Below are 21,397 nucleotides of genomic sequence, written 5' to 3' on the forward strand. Positions count from 1 at the left end.
GTGTATTGTCCCTGAGAAATAAACCAATTAATAAAGATAAATAAATAATTAAGTGGGCAGGCGAAACGCATGTTAAGACGCATTTTAATGCCAGGTGTGAATGGACAGACTGAGAGCTGTCCACTTGTGTTCAGATCACCAAAGATGGATTTTAATACCAGGTGGGAACAGAGCCAGTGTGATCGCTGCCTTACAGCGATGTCTCAGGTTTATTTTGGCAACAATGTACTGTTACAAGTGACACATTTAGCCTCTTTAAGTGCTAGGAGAGAGAACAAGAGAGAGTTTGTGTATGTATTCATTCATTATGTAATTATGCAGGTTCCTAGTAGCAGACACACTGAAAGTTTGAGCCATCTTCAGAGTGGAACAGTACAGTAGGAAACAGTTGTCAAGCTGTGTTAAATACTATGATTATATCTGCAATTAATAGACAGATGGGGAGCAAGTGAGTGAAGTGATGGAGCAAGGTGATTGGTGTGTGTGTGTGTGTGTGTAATGTCAGCTGTTTGCCTGGAGATCTTGGCTAATAACCTGTTTGATCTTTCAGAGCTGTCTGATCAGTTATCATCCACCACTATCTCTGTTGAACATGTAAACACAAGTCCGCACGCTTGCACACACACACACACACACACACACAAGAAAAGAGGACGCTTGATTCTCTTTTTTGATATTGATAACAAATAGACTAATGGCTTTTAATGGTGCATTGTCTGCTGTTTACAGCAATTTAGAAAAGCCATTCATTTCTTAATGTCCTCATATTCTCTATATTTTGGTATCAACTAGGCGTCTATCCATCTTTAACAGCTGGTACAAAATGCTGCTGGGAATATCTTGCACTGGCTACCTGTCCAGGTTCGAATTCATTTTAAGATTCTTTTTTTTGTTTGTTTGTTTGTTTGTTTTTAAAGTCATTGTTGCTCATTATATCACTGAAAATCTTATCCCTTTACGGTACAGTTAGATCCATAAGATCCACCAATCAGTGGCTGCTAACTGTGCCCTAGTCTTAGCAAAAACTTTTTGGAGCCTGGGCTTTCTCCTTAGCAGCACCAGGACAGAAGCATTTCTTTGTTGTTTTAAAACCGTCTTAAAATTATTTGTGTCTTTTTCTGTTAGTAGGATCTCATTGCGTACCTTTATTATTACTTTGAGATTTGATTCAGTCCGCACGTTGTTGATTCCCGCCCAGTTAAGCAAACCACTTGTTCAACATTCTCATTTGTAAGTCACGACTTAAATGAACCAGTTCCCTCCCTGGTGTGTCTGTGAGTTTGAATGTGTGACTGCTGCTGAGAAGAAAAGAGCAGCTCTATGGGTGGTCACTGACTAATTTCCATAGACAGTCATGGTTTACGGGGCTTGGGCGGATTCTATGACAATTTAGGAGACATTGAACCATTTAGGCCAGCTCTTGGAGAGGCATGTGCGACTCTGTGTATTGTTGCTATTTACTGGAGTTGGTCACATTCATAATTGGAATCAAGTAACTACTTAGATATCCATATCCTGCTCTTGCCCTTTCATCTTTGCATTTGTTTCAGTAAAGAAACTATGATAGTAACTACCCTGTAACAACAAAAGGACAATAACTTAGAAATGTCATAGGGCTTCCATATTTTCTCCAGCATTAAAAAAAAAACATCTTAAGAACATCTGAACAAAGTAGCTTAGAATGTTTGATAGTCTCACTCATTTCATATTTACCAGTTCTGGTGTAGACTTGGATTGCCCAATCCAAATGCCAATCTAAATGACCCAGAATGTTTAGTTCTGAAAAATCCAGGTTTGAGATTACTAAGTACACAAATAGATAATATCAAACACAAACATTAAAATAATCAAAACTATAGCATTAAGGGTGGGGGTTTAACTTGTCTTCTCCATGTGCTCCATGAGCAAGCAGGTCTGTCAGATCCAGTCTCAGATGAGGTCTAGTTGGTGTGTCCACACTAGGTCTGTGGTCAGATATGAGATACGGCGGCTGCTGAGGAGGCTGAGGTTGATACTGCTCATTGCTCAGATGTTGTAGGTCACTACTGAGTCAAAGAGGCATTGTCTGGAGAATTGATGGCTAGAGCTGGAGTCAGCACCTCTAGAGTATCGGCCCACCATCAGCCTTTGAGTTTGCTGTCAATAGTTGTACCAATGAATTTGTACTCTCCAACACACACTATTGTCTGGCCACTTATTTTCAAGGATGGGGCCAATACAAGCCTTTATTTTTCTATTCTTTGATTTTTTTTTTTTTTTTTTTTTTTTTGTCCAAACTGATTCATATTTGTTATCAGTAGAACAAACACCAGTGAAATAAATTTATTTATGAAACATTTTATGCAACTTTATAGATAAAAACATAAAACAGGTGTAATGATTAAGAAGGAAAATAAAAGATAAAGGAAATAAAATACATTCATAACAGAACATTACGATACTATAATATCAAAAGTAACAGAAAATGGCACAGTAAAGCCTATCATATCAAAGTGTCTTAAAAGTGCTTCAATAGAGGACGGTGAGGTAGCAGATCTGAGGTTTCAGTCTCTGAGTCTCTGGACTGAGTAACAACTAGCAAAGTCCTTCCTGTCAGTCTGAGGCACTGATTTGGTTTGTAGGGAATTAAAAGGTTTACGATAGAGCTGATATGGCATGGTGCTAATCTAGTGAGTGAATTGAAAGTACTCAGTCATATTTATTCTAAATTGCAGATCAGTGAGTTTGGAATAGGGGTGAAGTGATCCTCCTGATTAAAAATCAACACCAGCTGCAGCCAGAAGAGAGAGTCCTGGCTTAGGCCGGTATAAACAAAGTCTAAGTAGGTTGAAATAAAAGCATCAATCACCTTCTGAGAGTCTGCAAAATGATAAAATGACCTTATTACCTCCACCAGCGGAGTTGGACAAGTTATTTTTTCATGCTGTTCAATCTGTTTGTTTAGCAGGATTTCTCAAAAAGTTATGAATGGATTTGCTCAAAGCTTTATGGAAAGACTAGTCATGTGCAAAGATGGAGTTAATTAACTTTTCATGTTGTCTGGTCAAAAGGAGGCTTAACAGTTGATGTTGCCAATCACAAAAAGGCTTTTGAATGGATTCAGGTAACATGGTAAAATTTGGTGGAAAGCTTTTTCATGGGCCAAGGAAGAGCTGATTTGCCAAGTTATCAAAATAGGGTATGGAAGCAGGTTAGGTTAGGGTCAACAACGTGAATATCTTGTGAATGGTGTCAAGTAACGCCGCAAGATTTTGTGGAAACCTTAGTCATGAGCCATTGAAGAGCAGATTAACTTTTTTTTACGATTAGCCAAAATGGGGGCGTGGCCTATCACAAAAAGGTGCATAAGTCCAGAAACAGCAATTCTCCCTAAGTAAACCACACACTTAACTGTTTAACATTTGAATTTATTAAACACTAAACATTACCTTCAATTAAAAACATGAAAGAATGGATGAAAGTTTAATTTGGTGAATGATATGATCTGGAAATGGCATATCTTGAGAATTGTGTTGTGGTACGCGCTCTACTGAGTGTCATCATTCTAGTTTTAGTGATGGTTCTCAAATGGAGGAAGCAACCCCTAACAACTCTCTTGGCATGGTTCTTAAAGCACAGATCAGAATCAAACAACACCCAGATTTTGTATTACACTGTTTTAGCTGATACAAGTTGATGCTGGAGCCGACTGACGGCATTTGGGTGGACAAATAAAACAGCCTCAGATTTACTCTCATTAAGCCTTTTTGCATTTTCGTCTTCATTCTACCACTGCAGCAGGACAGGACCTCAGGCAATGGGCGCACAAAGCAGTGTCAGCATTGATCATTTTAAAATCAGTACATCAAAGTTAGAAACTTCACCAACAGCAATTCAGATACATTTAAAATTTGCTTTGAAGACAGCATCAAGGACTATGGCCACTTGGGTTTTGCAAGCTGATAAACTTGAGAGCAGACAATTCACGTGGCTGGCTATGCTACCACACCTCAAGCAAAAGAAAAATCATGATTTTCATTGAAAAACTTGTTTGAGTTACTAGAAGATGGCTCAGCATAGAATTCATATTTTAAATGTGCTACATTACCACGGCTGTATTTCTTAAGGAAACTTAAGAAATTTTGGTCAGCTTCTACAAAGGAGCAATTGAAAGCATCCTGACTGGAAACATCACAAACTGGCATGGGATGTGCACGGCCCATGACAGGAAGACTCTGCAACGAGTGATTAAAACTGCCCAAAACATAATTGGTACCCATCTACCAAGCATCAGTGATATCGTGGAGGTGAGGTGCCTGCGCAGAGCCAAAAGGATCCTAAAATACAACAGCCACCCCAGCCACAGCCTGTTTACCCTGCTGCCGTCAGGCAAAAGATACAGAAGTATTCGCTGCCGTACCACCAGACTACAGAGCAGCTTCTTCCCTCAGGCTGTGAGACTACTGAATGCACCATCTGAACTCCTCCAGGTTTAATAATTCTATTTTCTACACAATCAATCAATTAATCAATCAAGAGGGAACCACACTTTAATTTCATTATTCAACCTGTTGTATAATGACAAATAAACTTCCTTGTATCCTTGTATCCTTGTATTAATTCTGAGACAAATATATTGAAAAGATAACCTTCCCTACCAGACTCATGATTCATGATCAGATGAGTCGAAACTTCCAACCACTTTCAAAAGAAAAATGGGTATGCTCTACAACGTTCTGCAACCTGCCATTGTACACCAATGAAAATACATGAGAAGGTGTAGTGTCTCCACAGCTTTGGCTCTCTACCTCAGTGTGTCTGTCAGCTTTCTGTAGCTGGATAGCTTGCAGCTCCATGCTGCCTTCACAGGAACAAGACAACAGAGTATCATCTGTGAAATTTAGCCAACGTGACGTTTACTGTGAGGAAAATGTATGCTCTGTTCCTTGGTATTCCCCATGGAGCAAATTAAGAGTTGCCTGTTCCTGAGAGCATTCATTTTCCCAAGGTTATACTGTGAATGCCATGACATCGCCGTGGTCAGGAATTTTCAAGAGGGATATTCCATGGCATATTCCTGTGAAAGCAGCTTACAGTCTTCAACATGAGGTGTATCATAATCAATGCTAAAAAAAGTTAGGTTGTGATAATGCGGAATATTTTCTAGAAAGCTGAGATAATTGGATTCTGAAAGAGCCCTCGGTTGGCAGTCTCAAATGTTAGTCTGGTGAAAATGAATTTGACTCCTCCCTCTCACTTCCCTAGGAGCGCGAGTTGTTGGGTCGGATCTCCGAGCTGCAGGAGGAGGTTTCCAGGAGGAAGAGCCACATTGCTCAGCTGGACCATCAGATCCACACACTCAACGAGAACATCAGCACCCTGACCAAGGAGCTGGAGCTCAAGGGCAAGGAGGTGCTCAAGATCCGCAGTGAAGCTAATCAGCAGATCAGGTAGGTGTGAGTCGAATAGAACTGAGTGGCACAGAATGTAAATACAATACAATACATCGTCATACAATCAGTCATACAGTGGTGCTAAGCCATGTTCAATAGTGACCCAGGAGTCTGCAGGTTTGCTGATTTCATTAGTTAAAGAAAACCGACTGCCTTTTGGGTCCTGATGGTTGAGAAGCAGTGCAAAAACAGATGTAGCTACTGCATGTTCACTTCTGTTCACAACATGAACACAAGCCTCTGGATGTCCATTCCAGTGATGGGAATTACAGCTCTTTGACAGGAACCGGCTTGTAGAGCTCTGTTCCTTTTCGAGAGCTCTTCAAAAGAGTGGCTCTTGAGGCAGGTATTTGAACAATTTTGTTTTGCCAATATAAGTTCCCATAAAACATCGGACTGAATATCAGCCGTTTATTTTTGGGTTCCACTGGTCACACATAACTGTCTCTGTGTTTCTCTGTCTTTGGGTCTGTCACAGCCCGACTTTCCTTCCACATAAGCACACTTACAGGGTTCATCAAAGGAACATAAGACTGCAGCTTTTCATTTTACCTCTCTCCCTCCCCTGTAACTCCTTATCTTTCCCACTGTTTCTCTGTGTGTCTGTCTCACACAGTAAACACTAAATGCTCTGTAGTGGATAAGCAAAATCCTCTCTCTCCCTAACGGATATTAATAAAAGACAGCAGCAGAGTTCAAAATGCTGTCAATTTCACACCCAGCCAGAAACTTTATTATATACAAACAAGTTTACTTTGTTTTGTCTGTCTGTGTGATCCAAGCTCTCCTGCCCCGTCTTTCTCTGTCTCTGTCTCACTGTGCATGTGTCTCTGATGTATACACAGTCACACAGTAGCAGTTTACATACTTTGTCACATACTACATACGCATCAAAAAGCAACATTTATCTATATCCTGTGACTGGGGGGCCATGAGGGTCTTTAGGTAATTTCTTTTTATTTCTTTTTTTTCTTTTTCTTTTTTTTTTATTTTAAGCTAATTTGCTTATGACCTTTTTTCCCATGTTTTTGAAAGAAATTAAATGAATTTCCGCTGGTTTCAAAGGCTTAATTCACTAGATATCATTATGACACAAAAACCTATATGAGTGATTATTTTTAACAATATGCTTTAATCTCACCACTGTACATTTATTTGACAAGTATAACATCTAGACAAATCCATAATGACCACAAAGCAGAATATCTTTTCGTATCCGAGTTTCCCGGAGGTAAAATAACTTCAAGTTTGGAGTCCAGGGCTTGATGAGGGTCAACTTTGGGGTCCAGAAGATGGAAAAGATGGAAAACTACTGAGCTATGCAACCAAATTCCCCTTGTAAATTGCCTGTTATTTGTACTGTTTTTATGTATGCTTTGAGCCATCCTCCAAATTACAGTGTCTGCCAGTTGATTTTGAAGCGATTTTACCTGATCCAGTTCATGAAAAGCTCACTAATTATCAGATGAATAGAGACAATAGCATGGCAGCACAGTAATGTCTGAAATGCGCCCTATCATTACGGCATCTGCCCCTCATGTCACACTAAACCTGCCATTAACATTATGAATAAGCGCCTGAGTGCCCCAACTGCTGCATCTCCTCCGCTTGTTCTTATATTTACTAATTGGCTTTGCTGATTAAATTGGTATCATAATGGTTTCTACGATCTGACTGTGGTCGAGTGCCGCTGAAAGGATACCAGGATGGAAGAGAGCGAGAGAAGAGTGCAAAAAAGGCATCTTTCCCCACCCTCCACCAAGAGCCAAAGTCAATTGATGAAGAGACGTGAAGGTTATTTAGGGCAAAATCAAAATGGAATCCATAATCATGTTATTCCCTATGGGGTGTTATGAATATTTTAAAGTGCTGTATTCCTAATGTGGTGCAAGAGATACTCATTACAATCAATCTGTAGCTGTAGATCTTGTGTGTGCATGTGCGCGCGTGTGTGTGTGTGTGTGTGTGTGTGTTTTGGGAAGGTGTGTTTTGCTATACTTATGAGGACCAACTTTTGAGAAACGACCTGCTCTGTGAGGAAAGTTCAGGTTGTGTGGACTTTAAGGGCAGTCCTCACAAAGGAACAGGCACAACCAGTTATGTGCATGCATCCTTGTGTGCATACATTCTCACACACACACAAACACACACACACACACACACACACACACACACTCACTCACTCGCACTTGACCTCCAAGGCAAATTTCAGCCTCATAGGTATAAGGTTAGGGTTGCTATCGGGTGGCCACAGCTTTGTTGACCAATGAATTGAGGGATCAGCAGAACAAGATGGCAAAGTCAACCCACACCATTGAAAAAGGAACCTCTGCTAAGTCCAATGATGCTTCTCACAAGAGGCTATAACAAACGGTTCATTAGTTACGAGATGTAGTGTGGCTAAAGTTGTAACGATTATTGCAGGAACTCAACAGTATGACTCTGAAATAGGATCACAGTCAATAACTGTCTTTACTTGCACGTATACATTACTGGCAAGGCGATGACCGAGGCAAGGTCCAGGGTACGATGCAGCAGTCAAAAACACACTAAGAGAATTATATTGCCAGAGAGAACTGCTGGAACGCTTGACACAAAGGACAAAGACGAATTGGCACTGAGGTGGGGAAAACACAGAGATTAAATACACGGGCTAATGAGGCACAAGTAAATCTAATCAGGGCGTGGCTGCACAATCACAGTGGTGAGAACACACAGGGGCAGGAAGTAAAGTGATCTGAAAGAGAGGGAGGGTGAGCATGACAAAATAAATCCATAAATGAATGAATAAACGAGAACAGAAAACCTGACCTAGGAGTCTGAGTGAGATGTCCCAAAAGTATAAGATACGGGACAAACTGTCACCAATGGAAAAATTACCGTAGTCCAGTGATGACTGCCACAAGTGCCTAAAACAAAATGTTGTGCAACTCTGCAAATCCATTTTGCGATAGGCCGCTCCCATTGCCACAGCCCCCGGATGGTAAACACACACCTTCACACACATGATCTTGACCTCCATGCCAAATCCAAGCCTCGTAGGACAAAAACTGGTAGGGAATTTATTGTGGACTAACCACCCGACGACCTGACTTGAGCTGCCAGTCGCTGCTCAAAAGGCAAATTTTTGTTTATTGATTGAGGTTTAAATTAAGATTAGGTTAATGTTAGGGTTACGATTTGGTTAGGCATAAACTGGTTATGGCTAAGATTTGCGAAAGGCGGGAGAGATTGAATGTAAGTCAGCACAGTGTGTGTGTGTGTGTGTGTGTGTGTGTGTTTTATGGTTGCTTCCTGTATTTGTGTAAGTGAAAGCCCAGCTACAATTATGTATACTTAAGTGCTTGTTGGGTGATTGCTCCCATGAATTTTTATTTACTATCGTGGATTTGTCTATAAGTATATGCATTTTTTTCTTTCTATCTCTCTCTCTCTCTCTCTCACACACACACACACAGTCACACAAGCACACACACACAAGCACACACACAGATGCTGTTGGCAGTTCCCATGCACAGCACATTTCTCCTTCTGTTACATAACTCTCTGTCTGAATCCTGGTTGCAGGATAAAAATAGGGTGATAAATAAATAAAAAAGAAGCAGTGAGAGAGAAGATGTGCTTCCCTGAGGGAGAGTTGGCCCAGTCAGAGTGAGAGCAGACAGACATCCTCCCCTCGATGCACTTCTCCTTTGTCCTCCTCTCCCTCTCCTCCACCCTCCTCAGCCTCCCCACATGTCATTCTTATTCTTTATTTCCATTTTCCATCCTCCTCCTTTCACTTCACTTCCGCCCCTCCCGTCTCCACATCCAAACCTCTGCATGTTATCTACATCTGTAAACTGAATCTAATTGAAAAGGTTTAGTTGTAATTCGCATACTGTATTTGTTGTCTTATTGTACATATTATAGTTATTATAATTATCGCTTACTCCATACTGAATACATATTAACTTTTTGTATACATGATATCTTACATGTCTTAATATGTTCTGGTGTTTCTTTGCACAAAAATGCAAATCTCATTTTATCCAGTACTTTTATTCCCTGAAATGTTGAGTTTTGTGTTTAGTTGTGTGATCATTAAATCAATAGCACAGCTCTGTTTGAAATGGAAATGTTGTATTTCATAAACCTACCTTTCGAACTGTAAACTTCTGCGCTATGGCTAAACTACATGCAGAAGCAGCCAAAACAAGTCTCAGAGGAATACTACCGTCTAATCCCATAACTACTGACACAATGCTTGGTTTGTGAAGCCCTTTTCAGGAGAACATTGTGAGTAGCATTATCTTAGTTTTTCTAAACCATGTATGATTGCCCCATTGACCGCTCTTCTAGCAGAGAGGGAGCCTGCAGCACATCGATATCAGGCTCAGGCAATTTATGTGAAGCAAAGCCAAGTAATAAGCAGGATAATACACAATAATCATAATAATAATATGAATAATAATAATAATAGCATCAAATCAAGTTTATTTATATAGCACATTTAAAAACTACTGGAGTTGACCAAATGTATAACTATACAATGCAATACAAAAAGGCACAACAAAAGCAAGTATAATCAGTAGCATTAACACGTAGGTATTAATAACAACAACAACAGCAATAATGATAATAATGATAACCATTTTTGTTTATGTAACACTTTTTAATAGACACAGTTACAAAGTGCTTTTCAACAAAGAGGAATGGAAATCAGAGAGGAAAACTGTAATAGAGAATGTCAAATCAAACAAAAGAAACCAGAAAAACCCATATAAAAGCCAAAAAGAACAGCCCCTGAGATCCAAACACACTGAGAAAGCCTGTCAGTCAAAATAGCGTGATCAGCTTTGTCAAAATGAACAGTTAAAATGAGTAAATCTAGAATATTTGCCTTTATTAGCTGGACGTCATTTGTCTCTCTGAGCAGTGAAGTTTTGGTACTGTGTTTAACCTGTAAAAAACAGTTTGAAATTTGTCAAAAAATATTGGGTCCTGTGACCAACTGAAGGAGCTGCTCAGCAACAACTTTCTCAATAGTTTTAGAAAAAATGGCATTTTGGAAATGGACCAATTTTGGCAAATTGAGCAGGATTGAACAAAAAAAGTTTTTTTTTTTTCCTTTGAACTGGTGGTTGAATACACACTATCTTAAAGTAATTGGGCACAGCTAGAGCTGAGAGGCTGGTTAATAATGAAGAGAAGGCTGGCAACAACCACTGGTAGGACCTCTCAATGAAAACCAAGTGAAATGACATCGGAGAGACATGTCAAAGAGATTTTGCAGGGAAATGGGGGTAAACTGAGAGGGTCTTCTATCAAAAAATAATGACTGCCACATGTTTGAAGAACAGTTTGCCCCTGTGAAGGTCATTAATTTTTCAGTCTCTTACCTAACAACCATTTAGAATGTTTGAAAAGTCTTGAGTTTACCTTGATGAGACTTGCAGATACTGGAAAAGTTGGAATTGCCAGGTAACAGCTTCAGAAAACCCCAAACTGTACTGTAATTCCACTTATTTTTTCAGAAAATTCACTGTCCTTTCTCCTCTGTCCTCAGGGCCCATGAGCAGGAGCTGACTAAGAAGCATGAGCGTGAGATGTCTGAGCTGAGTGCCGTCCACAACAGAGAGACCCAGAATATGCTGTCAGACTTCAACAAGGCTCAGGAGGTTCTCAAAGACAAAATCGCGGCCCTTCAGATCCTGTATGTACATAAATTTAGTTTATGTGTGTGTGTGTGTGTGTGTCTTAAGTGTGGGGTAGGGTGGGGTGACAGCTTTTGCTACTGACAATATTGTATTAATCTAAAACACTGGTGCCAGAACCTTCAATGAAATACTTCATTTTATAAAGAATTTATGATTGTAAACTTTATTTATAGAGATCATCTCTTGGGTAAAGGTCAATATGTCCTGGTCCATGTCATGTATTTGTGTGGTCTCAGTTACCAACTGGCGCCACAGTGCTTAAATAACAGATGAGTTTTCTCCAGGGAGGACAGCATGAGAGGCCTCCACCTTTTCATGTCTTCCTCCTTTCAAATCCTGCTCCTTTCAAATCCTGCTCTAAGCCACAAGGTGATGATTAAACCCAGCAACAACGCCAAGTTGAATCCTGAAAATTCTTCAGAAGTTGTCTTTGAGAGAACCAACCTCTGAAGAGCACAAGAACAGAGAATATTGTTAGAATTTGAGATGAAGATCTTTATATTGTCTTAATATGGTGTCACTTAGGTAATGCAATCAGTTAAGACATACAGTTGTTTGTTTTCCCAGCTTTTTCAAGTGGTTCTATACCATAGACTATAACACTAATTGGATTCATCAGTCTTGTAATAAGTCATCAACCATTGTCACCATTATGTCAGAGGCGTCTAGCAGGACGCAAGGACACTGGACTTTAAGAAGATATATGCACAGTGCACTACTTGTAGCATGGCACACTTACTCAATTAAGTGTGTAAATTCCAATAAGAAATACGATAAATACCAGACAAAGAATCTTCATGCTGCTCAGCAACAGGGAAAAAGATCCACTGTTGTATTGGCAAATTAAATGATTTTCTTTCATAATCCATGATCTGCTTCAAATTCTGCTTTTTCTTTTGCTTCAAGTGCAAAGTGACATGGTGTACTAAGTCTATGTCAAATGTTTCAGTCACATCATACCTTTTTTCAACCAAAAGAGCTCTGATTCTTGAACCAGTTCTGTCCGCGACTCTTGGAACTGTGGTGCTAACTAGACAACTGGCGAAGCGTTTGCACCAGTTTGGAGAGGAACCCTTGTGATGGAGGTGTTGTCGCGTCGCTGGCCACTGACTCCGTCATTGCTGTTTCTGAATTCAAACACCGCCTGGCTGCACTTTTCACTAGGTCCTTTTTGGGGTCTCTTCAGGAATTTCCAGATATGATTTACTTTTTCTATTTCTTCCTTCCATCTTTTCCTAAAATTCAGTGGATGTCCAAACTGAAAGCAAGTTTTGGTTTTTTGGCAGACGGCAGTATGTTCTGTGATCTCTCCATCTTTCCCTGTAGATTAATACACACTCACTCTTGTTGTCATCATAGTTCCTACTTCAGGTCCTACTATTTTTTGGTTCCAGCAAGGAACCAACTTTTTGGTGTCTGAACAAATTTATTTTTGGTCAAACTGTTAAGCCAGTTCCTTGTTGTTTGTAAAGGCCTGTCTGTGACACAGAGGAAAGACCTGTCTTCTTCTTCTTTTTCACATTGTGACAAAACCAGCCAGTAATCACCACACAAACGCATTATCTGAGGAGTTTCCATGTCACTTGCTAAATGCATGTTAAGTCATAAGTCATTCTATTCCCAAAAGCTCCCAAGGAATTCATTGGATCTTACAATGAATAAAGTTATTGCTATCTAAACTAGATTATCTTCGGCAGATTGAATTGCATCTCTGTTCTCTCATCAATAGACAGTTAAATTTATGCACTTAATTTTAGCACGGCCCTTGCTGGTGTTGAAGAGTACCACACGCCCTTAAACAAGTGCACTGAGACACATGGGTTAATTGAGTGCAGATACACTTATCCTGTCCTGATGCCCCCACCTTACTCCATTTCCTGACCAATGTTTAATCTTACCCCCAGCTGCCACTCACACACACACACTCACACACAGTGTTCTGTCTTCTCTTACTTTCTACTGTACTGTCTCTCTTCTCTAATCGTTTTTTTACTGTACATCTCCTCTGTCCCTCTACCTCCCTCCATCATTTGCTGACCACGAAAACTTTCAAACATAGAGCTGAGGTTCACTAGGTCCACTAAATTGCATTTTAAATGTGTTAAATTTTTCACTTGTATGGGGACATGATAGCTGAAATGGAAACTTATTTTGCAATCAGCTATTCCCACTATCCCACAGAGATATTTTAGATATTTTTGATGGGATCTGTTTTAGGGGAGGGGACTATCTTCCCCTCCCCTAAAACAGATCCCATCACATCCCATCACTAAAGCTAGGCCGGTGTTATTGGTTTGCCAGTTAATGGGGCCAGTATAGGCTCTTAGTTGAGCACCACATATTGGCCAGATATTGCCAATATGGACAGATATGGCCATTGGACAGATATTGTAAAACAGTATGCAAACCCCATGAAACTGTATTTTTTACGGGCTTTATTTATTGATTTGAGAGTATACAGTATACATATATTTGATTGAGTATATATATATTTGATAACCTCAAAACAATTTAATGTCTTACTGTTTAAATGCCATCAAAACTTTTTGCACCTTGAAGGTCAAACTTCTGGGGGGAAAACTGCATATTTAGCCCTTTTCACAGTTGGGCTCCTTAACCCAAGGCTAACCAAGCCCTAGGTTAATTGTAGCCCAGGGCTTAGGTCCTCAGTTCACACTCATATTTGTTAGCCCAGGGTTAATAATACTTGCAAATCAAATCCCAGAGTTAATGTCCTCAGAAAACTTGTAGCACAGGTTTGATTGGACTACAGATATTCTGTCCAAAAGTGTTGCTGTTGTTCTAATCTTGATTTAAACCTTGATTCATACTACAGACCTTATCCTTGACTTTTTCAGGATATTGCCAGAAAATCAGGGAAGACCCTGCTCTTTAGTGGCAGTTAGTTAGCCCTGGGCTGAGAGTGGGGACATCCCACATTCGAAGCTGCAAATGTGAAAAGACAGTTAGTTCAGGGTTAACTGGGAACTTCGCCCAGTGCTAAGTGTAGTGTGAAAAGGGCAGTTGTAATTTTTTTGCATGAATGTTGTTGCATTTAAAGGTGTTGAACACTGGCACAAAACAGTGGCTTTCAGCACTGTTAATACAAAAATAACATATTGGCCTCAAAATGTCACTCACATATCATCAAGTATAGGTGCTGCATCTACTGCCAAATCTACAGTATAGTACAGTAAAAAGCAGAAACTGCAGACTTCTTTGTAAAAAGGATATAGAAAATTCATAGCTGACAAGCTTGCAAGGATCAAAAGAAATGCTTAGATTCACATTAAATATGAGTCAGAAACATTAAATTTAGTAAGGCATCATATTAGAGGATGTAATGTATGTAATAATGTGATGTAATTAGTGGAAGGAAACATTGTTGTGGATACAAAAAAAAAAAGATTTTTATGATTTATGGCATGCTATTTCAGCCAGATGAGATAGATTGAATGAGAATGAGTTGAATGCACCCGACACTGAAGGTAGGTAACGTCTATGTCTATGGGTCAACAGAAATCTATAGGAAAACAATGACAGAGATAAAGTGAGAGAGAGAAAGCAGCCGGGAAGGACCCGATGTCAAGGTTATGACTAAAGAGCAAGGAGGGAAAATAAGGGAATGTGTGTAGGCATGAGGCAAAGAGCTACAGCTACAGAGACAGAAAAGAGATAGATAGGGTGACGCACACCGCAAGAAAGAAATTAAACAAGAAATGGAGGTAAGCTGAAAGGTAGAGGTTGGCTCGTGTACTGGATGCCAAGGTTTCTGTTGGCACGAGGGAAGTGGACAAAGGCAAAGCAGAAGAGAAAGCTGTAGAGATAGCGAGAGAAAGAAAGAGAAATGTGGGAAGACACAGCAAGATAAAGAAATAGAGAGCCATGTGGATAGCTCTCTGCAGCAGATGCTATGGTGTGAGAGTGAGCCAGGGGACTGGATGTGCAGCTAGCGCTCCCTTTTCAAAGCTGACCTCCTTTTAGTCTTGCTAGGCTGAGAGCAAAGCGCCATCTGCTGTATCTTTGTAGACACACAGACCCAAACACAGCATGCTCCCGAAGCATTACATGTTCAGAGAATTTGACATTTGAAAGAAGTAAACATTTAACAGTAATGGTTAATTACAGCAAAACTGACTTTTCCTGTATTGTTTTGTTTTTCTGACAGTACTATTTCTTGTACATAATTTAAAGCCAAGACTAAAATGGAAACACATTGAAGGGGGGAAAGGGTAAAATCAAAGTCAATTATTGAAATAAGAAATTAAGATTTTGAGAGGAAATAAATAAAGCCAGAAAAAAAATGAATAAAACTGTCAAAAGATTAAAAGTCAATAGGAGGATGTAAGAGATAAGTTAAACATGGATTTGAAAAAGCAAAAAACCATTGGGCAAGCTCAGACTGAACTAAAAGCAAGAGTAAATAAATGGGTCTTTAACCAGAAAAGTCGCTCCTCAACTCCGAACAGGTAACATAGGTATATGTAGATATAGATATAAATAGATAGATATTGGCCATCTTGTTTTCAAATAGAAGTACTGTAGCTTAGAACAGAAATAGATTAGATGGCAGACTTGCATGACAAAATTGATAATTTCTATCAGTCTAATATTGTGATAAACACTAACCCAGACAAAATGAAGTGCTTTAGATGGGCCATTCTCTCAATGTTATTGTGATTGAGGCTGCAGGTACGACAGTGTTATCACTTCTTCAGATAAGCCGTTATCTAAATCCCATCCACACACCGTTCAACTGTCCAAGTGTTCTCTCAGTCTAGAAAGATCATCGGCAAGCCTTCTCTTGACCAAAGAGGTTAAACATCAGAATGTCTGTCTGGAAATGTGAGGTGAAACTCCTAATTACCAGTGTCTACCCAGTCTAGTTTCCACAATAGACTTTTGTTCTGACCTGCTTTCCGGGACAAATTTACTCTAATGGTCAGCAGTCCCCATTTTGTTGCTGTTTCTTCACTTTGCTGACTAAAGAGGCATTTCTGGGGCCTTCCCCTGAGATGTCCCACTTTCCTCCTACTAATTAACCAAAACACAGATCTATCTTAACCACTGCCCCTGTTCCCACCTAATTAATCACCGTAGCGACGACAGCCTCATTTCCCCCTCCAAAATCCCAGTCCCTGGACAACCGCTGAAAATGTTCCACCATTTATGCTTCATGAATATTTAACTATTTTATCCTGTGTCTTACTGGCCTGTCCCTTGGGATCTGAAGAACTTCTTTGTTGGTTGCAGTTTATCTGTTTGAAACAAAGACAAAGTTCATAGGCGAATAGAGCTAATCATTGAACTGCTACTGTGAGAGGAAGGTGGTTTATTGAAAATACAAAGAGGAACATCTCCAAAGAGTGAGTCAACACTGGCAGAAAACTTCTGCTGCACTGCTCTCTAGGGTTTGAAACTTCAAGGCATAAAAGCATCGATCAGTAATGTCACAGCAGATACTTTGCCACTAACACCACATTAAAAATGCCTGCTGTGAGAGACCAGAGGGGCAACGTGCCTGAAAGTTTCAACCACTAGATTGCAGCACAGCAGACATTTTCTGCCATATGGGATTTAGTGTGAAATTGCACCTTAAACCAATCAGCAACTGGGCACATCTGAAGTAAAGCAGCATTTATATGTTCTACAAAAACATGAAGAGCAACAAAGCCAACATAGCTGCTTGAAAAATCTACCAACAAGTAAAAACTACAGTACATAACTGTCCAGCTCTGTATGATTTTCCTTTTGCAGGAAATTAAATTCTCAGGGAAATGCCTGTCAAGCTTCACGTGCAAAGAACAGGAGAAAAAGTCATTGACTCATCAGACAAGGTAGTGATGCCAGCTCTCAGAAACAGAGGGCCAACTCACATTATTATATAAAATACAATGATGGGTTAGATAGGCATCTCTAGAAACAAAACGGAGTGCAGAATGATAAAGCGTCCAAAGTGCGGAGGCAGAGGCGTTCCTATAAATCATATCACCACAATCTGGGACAGAAAGAAACATTGCCTCAATGATCCTGTTTCTGCAAAACACTGGGAAGTAGTATCTGTTTCTGTACAAGGAACCATGTTTCTGTCTTAATTTCATAACAAGATTATCAATATGACATTTAGATAACAATTTTTAATCAAGCCAGATTCTGAGGTATTTATACTTATTTACCCTCTCAATAGTGTCACCATACACAGTGGCGATGAAGAGCTTATCACTATTAATATGTTTGGCTTTAGTAAAGAGGCTGTGAGTTTAATACTAATCAAGGATCAGTCTGTCTTCCCCGACGTAGATGCATTTCCCATGCAAAACTTGTCAACTTTTTGATCTTGCACCATGACTTAGCCTTTATTTTAGAGGCTTTTGCAATAAGGATTCAGAGTTTTAATCCCTGTGTTAATAGTAGCTTAAAAATCAAACCAAATTTGAAAAACTTAGGACTATCATAGGAAAGTACATCATGGAATTGGAGATATTTTTCAGACTTAAATTTCTTTACAGATGCTGACAGGTGCTGACAGCAGGCTACTAATGACGGTTTATCATTTGTTTTAAATCTGTTTGCAAGTTCTAAAAAAAAATGTTTGACATTGTCCTATTTGGGGCAAAAAAAAAGTACAGAATAGGGCTTTGTGTGTGTGGCGACAATTCTTTGCTAGTAAGGGCAACCTACAGCATCAGAATAGCAGCTGTGAAGGGTTTGCAGCAGTAGAGAAACCTGCGGCTACACAAGATAATGTCAAATGTCAGAAATGTTCTGTTTCCACTGGGGGATGGTACAGGACATCAAGGACTGTGACTTGGACAGAGAAAATATTTCCATGCAATGCAGCCTTGGTTTTAGCTGGGAAATTGCCAAAGACACATTGACTTTCCAGGCATTTCTCAATGACAAGCCATTCACATGCCATGGAGTTCTGCCCACAATAGAAAGTCTCTTTGATGTTCTTGATGGTGCAGTTCCCAAAGTCACTGATGCTGCTGTATGTCTCCTGCCAACTAATGTCGACAGCCTGATTAGCATGTATCTTTCGTCTAGGAAAAAAGAGCCTGGCATCACAAACTGTTCCCATCATACCCAGACCCACCCTGCCTTATCAAGCTTATTTGTCAGGAGATTGACTTGCTATGACCCACTTGCAAGAGAAAGGTTGTGCTTTGTTACATCTGAACAAGTTCAAATGCTTCTAGGTTGAGTTTCATTACAAAGGTCAAAGAAACAGTGGAGTACATATCAACAGCAAAAGTTCTGTGCAAAAGACAAATTTCTCTTTCTCAGTTACACCACACAGCTAAACAGACTAACTGGACTAAACTGTAATAGGAACTTTTCTTTTTCCTTTTCTTTTCATTCTTTCTTTCTTTCTTTTAAGAGCGAGAGAGTTGAAGAGAGAGAGAGAGAGAGAAAAAAAAAGTTTAATTTAAGTTTAAGTTTAATAATTTACCAAAAAAAAAACCATCATCCCACTCACTTTTCCCACTCATTTTTTCTCTAGCTTATAATTTTGCTATACTGCTGTTAAGGCGCTTGGAAAGGGGTCCAAACCATGGCAAAGGGACTTCCCCGGGTCCTATAGAGCTCCAATAGAACCCCCCACCCCCATAGGACTTTGTTCCGCGTCTCCAAATACCACAGTTCTTCAGCTTTGGGAATGACAGTTTGGCCTGCTGGCAGCACTAGAGCAAAACTCAAGGGGTCACCAAAATTGACAGGTTTCATTTCACACAATTTTAGAGACTTGACAAACATGTGCGTCAGTTCCGTCAGACATGAAAAATCAATTGCCTACAATGCATGAAAGAATAAAGAATCGCTCTCTTCCTCTGCGCTACAGTAGCCTGATCGAAGGCTTTGTTTTAGTCTTCTATTAGAAAGTCAGTAAAGTGTACACAGGACTGACAGTACAGTACCGCAGGATTAAAAAGAATGGCTCCCAAGCCTCAGTCGAGTCACCCAGACACTTTCTCAAACTGCTCAAGGCTGAGCAGTTTTTCAACCAGCTGTCACACCGGCGATCGTTCGCCTTTCACTTGAAGATTTTTCAACCATAATGCTATTGAGCAGCCTTCAGCATGTGTTGCAATAAGGAAAATGGAGCGGTGTGCGGAATGACTTTGATGTTTTTAAACAAGGTTGATGGTAGTGATTTCTTTGAATACCAGTTGGAATGGACCAGAGGCTTTCAACCAGTGGTCTGCGGCCCCTTGGTGGTCCATGAAGATATTGCAGGTGGTCACTGAACATGCATTCATTAATGGACTTTGAAAGCTGGAAGGTTTTTTTTTTTTTTACACATTTCAATTTATTGCATCATAATTGTCATGTTTGTGAGTTTCAAATTTATAAAATTTAGAGTAGTCAGCTTGACTTCTCTGGAGGACAATTACAAATATCCAGTGGCATCCAGTCTCTGGTCGCATGTTTTCTACTAATTTTAGAATACATCATTACACATGTCTAAAATATTAACTTACTGACTAGTATGGACAAATAGTTAATTGATTTTGTTGATGAGAAAGCCTTTTTGCAAAGGTCAGTGAAGAATAAAAGGAACAAAAGGCTAGATTGGATGACACTGGTGACTACATGAGTACCAGCTGCAGGGTCATCACCCCGGAGCCACTGTTCATAGAAGTTTTGCTCCTTTAATCCTGGAACATTTCAGGGTGGTGGGACAGCGGTCAGGGATGTTTCCCTGCCACGTCCTGCAGCTGAATTTGATCCTCAAGACTGGTGCACAATGCAGCTTCTCCCCTTTCGTCTTTCCCACCACAACCAAAAACATCCTTGTGAGGAAGTCATCCCAATGTCCTTCAGAAGCCGCCTTGTTGAAAAGCTCACAAAGCCATGGCAGTCGATCTACGCTGGGCAGGTTGTAACTGTCAGCTCAACCAACAGGACATGCTTTGTAGTTGCCGACCACAAGACACTGTTGGTCTCATTGGGATGGTGGTGACCTCAATGGGGAACCTCAACTGCTTGTCCACATCCACTGTCATGGGCCAGCCATTCTGCGTGTCTCCTTGAAAACCCTTGGAAGAGACTTAAAAATTCAGAAGCACTGTGTTCAGGGTATATGCAACATTCATTATAACCATAATTAAAAACAAGAACAACCTCCAGAGTAACTAGCCCCGGGTTTTGTAACTAGAGACAGGATGGAGGGGAATGGGAATAGTTGATGTTTTATTGATCTAAAGATAATGAAAAAAAGAAAGCTTTTGAATGACTCAACCTATTTACTTCCAACGTTATGCAGGTTTAGTGCTTGCAACTCAAAAATGTTTCCTTCACAGTTTACACAGACATAATAATGCATAAGATGTAAAGACTTGACATGCAACAACAAAGTAACTTTGATTAAAAAAAACAAAATAAATAAATAAAAATTCCAGTTGTGATGTCCACTTTAGAGGAATACATATTTGAAGAAACTTTTAAGTCTCTGCAAGTTGATTTTTGTACTTTGCTAAAATGAATAGAAACAAGTGGCCTCCTGGAATGACACATACATTTATATATATATATAAAAAAAAGTATGGCATTGTTCTGAAAATGGTCAGCACTGATGTCAGTTTTACATTGATTGTAGTTAATGGGCTAAAACATGTAAAACAGCAACATGGTCTTCTGTTGATGGTGCCAACAATCTTTCTCTCCACAGGACTAAGTTGCTGCTTTACTGATGATTGTGTTTGTGACAGATACTCAAACCTGAATGTTTGGTCAGTCTATCTCTTGTTCTGTTAGATTCTGTCAGAGAAACTGTGGAATTTTAATTTCTTGTCTCTTACCCTGCAGGCTGGAAGGAACAGAGGAGAAGTTCAGGAACAGGGAGAGTCGTCCTGAGGACCTGCAGGTTATTGCTGAGCTAAAGGACATGGTGACTGAGAGAGAGGCTCTGGTCAAGAAACTGGTGGTAGGTGCTGCTATTAACAAATAAAATAATGAAGGTCATCATGATGATGATGATGACGCTTTGATGATGAATGTTTTTCTACACATCCATTACATCAGTCAGTTCCTTTTTTTGAGTTTTATTGCGTTCTCTTCTCTGCGAAACTCAGCTTGGCTCTGCTCTACTCTCTTCTCCCTGTCACTCTGCTGTGCCTCTCATCTCCTTTCTAACAGTGTTCTGTTACAGAACAGTTGTGTTAAGTCCACTTCTGCTTCAGCATAAGGTGTTGTATTATGAACATTTCTGTGCTCCTATGGCAATAACCAGATGGAACTGGCCAGTGGAGATACCAACTTCAG

The 21,397-nt window shown here is 39.9% G+C and overlaps 1 protein-coding gene across 5 annotated transcripts in view; it reads left to right on the forward strand.

The window, feature by feature from the left end:
- Positions 1-21,397, forward strand: part of fam184ab (family with sequence similarity 184 member Ab) — a 213,530-nt gene that overhangs the window by 178,742 nt on the left and 13,391 nt on the right. For all 5 annotated transcript variants that reach the window (XM_030046618.1, XM_030046617.1, XM_030046615.1 and 2 more), the window contains 3 exons: positions 5,245-5,429; positions 10,981-11,127; positions 20,942-21,059. In XM_030046618.1, the coding sequence (XP_029902478.1) occupies positions 5,245-5,429; positions 10,981-11,127; positions 20,942-21,059 (450 nt within the window). The remainder of the gene's footprint in view (positions 1-5,244; positions 5,430-10,980; positions 11,128-20,941; positions 21,060-21,397) is intronic.

The sequence above is a fragment of the Myripristis murdjan genome, chromosome 24, assembly GCF_902150065.1.
Source record: "Myripristis murdjan chromosome 24, fMyrMur1.1, whole genome shotgun sequence".
Lineage (NCBI taxonomy): Eukaryota > Metazoa > Chordata > Actinopteri > Holocentriformes > Holocentridae > Myripristis > Myripristis murdjan.